The sequence below is a fragment of the Protomyctophum bolini genome, assembly GCF_963924005.1.
Source record: "Protomyctophum bolini genome assembly, chromosome: 3".
In the NCBI taxonomy this organism is placed as follows: domain Eukaryota; kingdom Metazoa; phylum Chordata; class Actinopteri; order Myctophiformes; family Myctophidae; genus Protomyctophum; species Protomyctophum bolini.
The window spans coordinates 12,297,907-12,305,231 of NC_137864.1; the positions used below are offsets into that span (position 1 = coordinate 12,297,907).

At 45.0% G+C, this 7,325-nt stretch overlaps 1 protein-coding gene across 1 annotated transcript; it reads left to right on the forward strand.

Moving 5' to 3' along the window:
• On the forward strand, positions 1-7,325 carry LOC308312833 (phospholipid phosphatase 3-like). The gene is made up of 6 exons (XM_080759561.1): positions 1-562; positions 3,994-4,151; positions 4,389-4,675; positions 4,821-4,878; positions 6,208-6,384; positions 6,713-7,325. Exons 1-6 carry the CDS (start codon positions 364-366, stop codon positions 6,809-6,811), a joined length of 978 nt encoding a protein of 325 aa, XP_080615687.1. The 5' UTR covers positions 1-363; the 3' UTR covers positions 6,812-7,325.

Sequence of the window (7,325 nt, forward strand, 5' to 3'; positions counted from 1 at the left end):
TATGACAATGCAAGCAGCAGGAGAGGCTCTGTACTTATCCATGAAGAAGGTCCCTTTCGCAACTGCATGCGTTCAGGTCTGGAGTTGTGTCTGTGGTGGGACTCGTCAGTGGGAGACGGATGCGCATATCTTGGTGGTGACACCGTGACAGACTCGCGTAGAGCAAGTCAGGGCGAGTTTTATGGAGTGGGAGCGATGAAATAAAAAGAGCCAAGAGTCTTACGGACTTTCATAAGCATCCGATTCTTCAAACCGTCAAGTCGAGTTCCACAAATGAATTCCCGAGCGCTCTAACCTTTTTTTGATACCGACAACTATCTAATATAAACTTTATAGGGTGCGTGCGGGTTATAACATTTCAGCATGTTGGATAAGTTTGTTCATCAAAGTGTCAGTGTGTCTGTCACCAACCCGGACTTACAACTCAAACTAGCGGATAACCGGGGCATCATGGCAGTGGGGAAGGACAACTGCACAGGGAAGAAACTCAATGAAGTTACTAGAGCCGTCCTGTCTAAACGAAGACTTCTGGTGGCGTTAGACCTCCTCTGCCTGTTCCTTGGTAAGCAAATGTAACTTATTTAATTGCACTGTGATTTTTCTTTATTTGTAGGCTATTATTCAGTTTGCCCCCAGAAGAATAGTCACGGGTCAGTCACTATGTGTCTAAAATATTAAGTATCAATCAATCAATCAATCAGCAACAAAGAAACAATAAACAATATTTATGTTTAGGGAAGACCAGATCAGAAACTGTTCATCGATCAGTTCAATCATTTGTCAAGTTTCATTCATCTTGTCAGACATTCATTGTTCATTTCTTTACCTTTCATCCCATATTTAGTTTGGGATCATTAGTAACATTATAGAGCATTATCATATTGGCTGTCACTCTCTGCTATAGCATCAATGAGAGAGTTGGCATGTTACACTTTTACTGTCTCTTTATGTATATTATGTCTGGAGTCCCACATACAGTGACTGCAAATACACTCCATGTTACATTTTAATTAATGCAATCATAAAGAGATAGTAGTCACTTTTAAGTAATTATAGTGGCTAAAGATGTCAGTCATCAAATGAATTTATGCAGGCCTACTTTTGGCTTTTCAATAGATCCTATGTTAAAGCCTGATAAAAGACTCCCTGCACAATAAAACACCTTGAGGTTGCCAGGTATATGACCAAAGGCCTCATTTCTTCCTTGACCAAGGGGGGATAACCCCCCTTAGACCAGTGGTTGGCTTTAGTGTCACTTTACACCGGGAGACGCCCGGGTTCCAATGTCTGGTATTATATGACAGTGGGATCAGTTGTTAAGATCTTTGGCTTTAGTGTTTTCCCATGCGGGAGACGGGGGTTCGAATCTCAGGTGTTACATTGGTGCTGTAGGTAGGTTGGGTTTCCCGGTGGGGTGAGGACACGGACACACACACACACACACACACACACACACACACACACACACACACACACACACACACACACACACACTCTCAAAGACTCACTCACAGACCCCCCCAGATAGCTTGGCCCCTGGGAGCCACAAAAACTAAGCCTACTGTAGTTAGTTGAATGGGTCCACTAGGATTTCTCTATACACACACCAATGGCCCTATTTCCGTCAGTGCCTTGCCCCTTATCACATATCATCTTTCTTTTCTTTTTTTACTATTTTTAATAGTTAAAATAGTCGATCCACGTGTCAATGTAGACTAGTTGAACAATTTTTAAATGTTTTTCAAAGCCGTAAAAGGGTAAGGCACTGACGAAAATACAGCCAGAAATCTCTTCGCCAAAAATATCCGATCTATACACTCATAATTATTATTGGTCCAACGTTTGGACCTTTTAGGTCTGGCAGAATGATGATTGTGCCTCTATGCCAGTGGTAGTCCCTGATTGGCTAACCTAGCTGACCCGAGCGGCGGGTAACGTTTGTACCGCATAGTCAACATGAATGTAAGGAAATTGTGAAACATTTTTCATTGATATTATAGCCTATATAAAACAAGTCTGAACGTGATGTTATGATTAGAATAGGTAGGCTAATAAATCAGCCATCGTGACTTTGTTTACTTTATATAAAGTAGTAACACTGACCCATGCACTGGATTAACAACCCATTCTGGGCGGGAACCCTTTTTGGCGTTAGCATTATGTTATGCTTTAGCTATTGAAAAATAGCAGATCTACAAGCTACGAGCTTGTAGGTCTGCTATTTTTGAAAAATCAAAGAACGACTGACATAGAAACATAGCCTTTTCAGAAAACTGTCAGGATGTAGAAGACATTTTTAGAATCTGATCTCAGGTCAAAATGGGTTAAGTATCAATAATTGTATTCTGCTGAGGATACACTGTATTGACTGTAGTAACCTTTTGTTTGTCCACTGCTTTAGAGATTTCCCAGTTTGTTGTTTGGTCACATCAACAATGAGCCCAGATGTCAGTGGCTAAATTCAGCACAATCGTGGGTCTAAATGAGCTTTGAGAATGTGCACAGAAAGAAAGAAAGTTGCACTTTTGTCGTGCTCGCTCCCTTTCTCTTTCACACACACACACACACACACACACACACACACACACACACACACACACACACACACACACACACTGTTCCTCTGTCTCTCTCCCTCCCTCATGTTCCCTCATTCACTCCGCTCACGCGCGCTCTCGAGCGTTCCGTGCCAGCCGCTTCGTGCATAGCTCAGGGAATTCTACAGTTTCCATGACAACCTCAAGTTCTCAGGGTAGAGTGAGGCCGAGGGGAATTGTATTCAGTATAAATAAATAAATACACAATCCTTGTGTGCTATTAGTCTATGAGAGAGGGTCACTAATTGACCGTCTCCTCCTCCCATGGGCCCTTTACAGTATGTAATAGGACTCCAGTTATGTAAGATGTAAGAAGCTAAGTAGCTAATTGAACGAGGCTGGAAGGAGAGTCTGCATGAACAACAGGTTGGATGAAGAGACTCCTCATTTCTTTCAGTTTTTCTACTTCCCTCTCGCACATTTACTCTTCTCTCCATCACACTTGTATACTTGTATCTGCGAGAGAGAGAGAGAGAGAGAGAGAGAGAGAGAGAGAAGCTAAATTAAGGCAGTGATGGAGAGATGGAATGAAAAAGAGGGAGGGAGGGAATCAGAGAGAGTGGGCATAAACACAGCAAAATTGACCCTTAAGCACATACTGTAGGCAGGCAATAACTGATTTTCAGCAAGTGACACAGTCATTAAATGAACACTGAGTACTATACTGCATGCCGTGCATAGCCTATAGGCAGGCACCAAACAGAGACAGCCCTGGTCTCCTGCCACAGTCACCATCATTGTTTTTGCAATGGGCAAGTTGAACTGAAGGCACAAACAGCCCCTCTCGCCGTCTCCCCATCAACTGAAACAAACACTCAATACTCATGCACAGTGCAAACCAGGTCCCCGCTCCGCCTGCTTTTACAATACTATTCTATTTTCAGTCCCAGTGGATTGCGCCGATGCAGGCTTTGTTCAGCCAGGAAACTGAAACCCCTCTCTCTGCCGATGTTCCTATTGGTTTCTCTGGTCCCAAAGGAACGTCGCCGTGACCCCATAACATTCCTTATGGTTATCTAACTTCTCCAGAGAAAACTAGAGGGTTCCCATTCTCATGTTTTGCAGTTTATATCTCCCACCCCCCATCCACCACCACCCCAGGAACAGGCATATTTGTGCCTCATGCTGTCTTTCTGTTTGTTTGCTCTTTTTTGTTTGTTTGTTTAGTTTTTTTCTCCTCTCCTCCCAAAGCTTCATTATCTGCAGACATCCATTTTGAAAAATCGAAGAGCGACTGACATAGAAGACATTTTTAGATTCTGATCTCAGGTCATAATGGAAAACTGTCAGGATGTAGAAGACATTTTTAGAATCTGATCTCAGGTCAGAATGGGTTAACTCATCCCTGCCGCCATTTTCCTCACACATGCCTCCACCTTCCTCCTTGTTGGCGCAGCCTCCATTCCATTCTTTGCGTGTGAGCTGAAGGCGGTGAGACCATACAGAAGGGGCTTCATGTGTGGCGACCCCAGCATCACCTACCCATACCTGCACAGAGAGGTCGTACCAGATGAACTTCTCATCATTGGAGGCGTTGTCATCACTGGCCTCACTGTGAGTAATATAGAGCTCATTATTTATCATCATCATCATCATCATCATAAACATCATAATCATCATAATTGTAGTAAAAGAAAAATACATTGCTTCTCTATTACCATTTGTTTGTAAACTCGTTTATATTGGTTCTAAAGAAAACGGTTTCGGATGTTCATGATTGAGCTGAGTTCAGTGCATGGAAGTTAGCTATACGACTAACGTCTTTGCTACTTGCACCTGTGCACCTTTCAGATTGCTCTCGGGGAGTGCTACAGGGTGCGTTTCCGCGGCATCAGCTCCAAGGCCTTTGTGAGGAACCTGTACGTGTCGTGTCTGTACAAGGAGCTGGGCTGCTTCCTGTTTGGCTGCTGCGTGGGCCAGTCGCTGACCAACATGGCCAAGTTGAGCGTGGGCCGCCTGAGACCTCACTTCCTGTCCGTGTGCGGCATCTCCTACGCTTCCCTCAACTGCACACCTGGAACGTACGTTGCGTCAGTGACGTGCAACACGCCTGACCACCGCCTGGAGGAGGAGGCCAGGTGTGTGTTTGTGCATGTGTGTGTGTATGTGTGTGTGTGTACACTGTACAGTACACGCATGGTGTACAGGAAACTGTATACTTTACTTTATGTGTGCATGCTGTTTTGGGGTTCCACCTTGTTCTAAATATGTGTTCTTTTTCAGGAAATCCTTCTTTTCTGGCCACGCCTCTTTTGCGATGTATACCATGCTCTATCTAGCAGTAAGTACAGTCTATCAATCTATCTACAGTACATACAGTAACTATCAATCCATCCGTCTGTCTGTCCATCTGTGTTTCTGACTGCCACTCCATCATCCCCCCCTCCCACACACACTCTGACACACACACACATACTGTACACTCTGGTCGAACACAATGCATTCTCTCCCAAGTCCAATTACTGCGAAAAATGCTGCAGGAGAGAACAGCAACAGAGAGCCATCATCAGTCTAGTGTGAAGCAGAGAGCGAGAGAAAAGAGGTAGAAAGAGAGAGGGTCTGAAAGGAGAACTGGGACAGACAGAGACAGCTTTGTTCTGCTATGGGAGGAGTCTGACCTCCTTGTCACTGCTTCTCTGCTTTGCTCTGTGTGTGTGTGTGTGTGTGTGTGTGTGTGTGTGTGTGTGTGTGTGTGTGTGTGTGTGTGTGTGTGTGTGTGTGTGTGTGTGTGTGTGTGTGTGTGTGTGTGTGTGTGTGTGTGTGTGTGTGTGTGTGTGTGTGTGTGTGTGTGTGTGTGTGTGTGTGTGTGTGTGTGTGTGTGTGTGTGTGACACGCGTGCGTCGGTGTGCATGTGTGAATGTGTTCATCATATGTGCATTGTACTATGTGCACATGCACCATGTGCATGTTCACACAGGGAAATCGGGGAGTGTATCCATGCTTGATTGCTTGTGCATGCGCATAGCAGGGTTCTTGCCTCTAAGTAGATGTATTTTTCCATGAGTGCTGCTGTCTCTCTCTTATCCTCTTGTCTGTTATTTTATGTGACAGTTTGAGTAAGGAGAGAGAGGTTGGAAACAGAAACCTAATCGCACAATGTAGGCAACTCGGTTGTAAAACTCAACATCACACAGATCAAAATCTAGGCTGTGCATTTTTCACAGCAAGCGAGGCTGTCATGCAACGAAGTACCCGTGTTAACCTGAACCCCATTTTCATCCTAACTTGTATGGAGATTGGTCAGGAGCTCTGTGTACATCGCTGAAAACTACGCTGCTGTCACAGCAGTGTTATTCATTATTTAATACATTAAATCAGTAGTTCATCTTTTTCGTGCCAGCAACCCCCAAAATGATATATAATTGGCTATGGCCCTCCATCCATCCATCTTCAACCGCTTATCCGGAGTCGGGTTGTGGGGGCAACAGTTCAGAGCTCCAGACTTACCTCTCCAGAGCAACATTAGCAGCTAGATTGTTCTAATGTTGAATTGCCACTGCTAAAATCTAAAACGACACGGATGCTTTCCCGGGTTTTAACTGGTGAGTTATTTCATTCAAGGAGACACGCGTCCAAAGTAAACCACGGTTTTATGTTTGTGTGGGCGTAGTTTTACCTGCAGGCGCGGCTGACGTGGCGTGGCGCTCGCTTGCTGCGGCCTGTGCTGCAGTCCTTCCTGGTCCTGCTGGCCGTGTACACAGGCCTCACACGCATCTCCGACTTCAGACACCACCCCTCTGATGTACTGACTGGCTACATACAGGGAGCCCTCACTGCTTACTGGGTGGTCAGTACAGCACCTACAGTATTGTTGTGTGTGCGCGTGTGCGTGTGTGCGTGCGTGTGTGTGTGTGTGTGTGTATGTGTGTGTTGTGCGTGCGTGTGTGTGTGTGAGAGCGTGTGTGTGAGCGTGTGTTCGTCAAGTTTTCTGTTAACCAATTAAACACTGGCGGCTCTATTTTAAGCATGTCCTTATAAGCATAAATACAAATACAGTAAAAATCCCAAGAGCAAAAATAGCTATTTTTGAAATAGAGCTTAAGTGGTTAAAGTCAATGGCTGCCGTGGAGTCGTGTAGCTCACCAGTGTGCCTTGTGTCTCTGTGTGTTTCCCAGGCTTGCCACATCTCCTCCATGTTTAAATCCTCCAGTTCTGCTGTCAGTCCTAACCAAGCCCTGGACAGCACCATGTCACCCCACCATACCGTCTGCTAGGTCTCTGCTTCACAACCACTGGGAATGGGAGCCATACGAGAGGGCCATAAGAGCTTCTGTCAGGGTCACGGGCAGACGTCAACATTAACAGAGACATGTTGTATTATTTACTATACAATTCCAGGCCCTGGTGTCACCGTCAACGCAAACCTCAGAGACTATTGCGGAACCAGTTGAGAACCACTGTGTACGCACCAACTCGTTCATACACACTATGCATAAAGTACCTGCGTGTTTGTGTGAGCCTGCGAGTCTGTATAGCCTGTAAGCCTGGCTTGGTCAGACAGAGATTTGAAGAATGTCGGACCATTTCCTGTGAAGTCAAATCACATACCTCATTTCCAGACAAGAGGGAGAGAGAGAGACCATTTCCAACCTCTACCAGTTGTCTTCAGTGAAAAAGGAACTCTTCAGGATATGTATGAGAAGGGTTGTTGAAGGTTTTTGCCTATGAAGTGGCCTTCGTCCATACGTGGGAAAATGCTTTTCACCTCTTTCAAAATATATACAAATA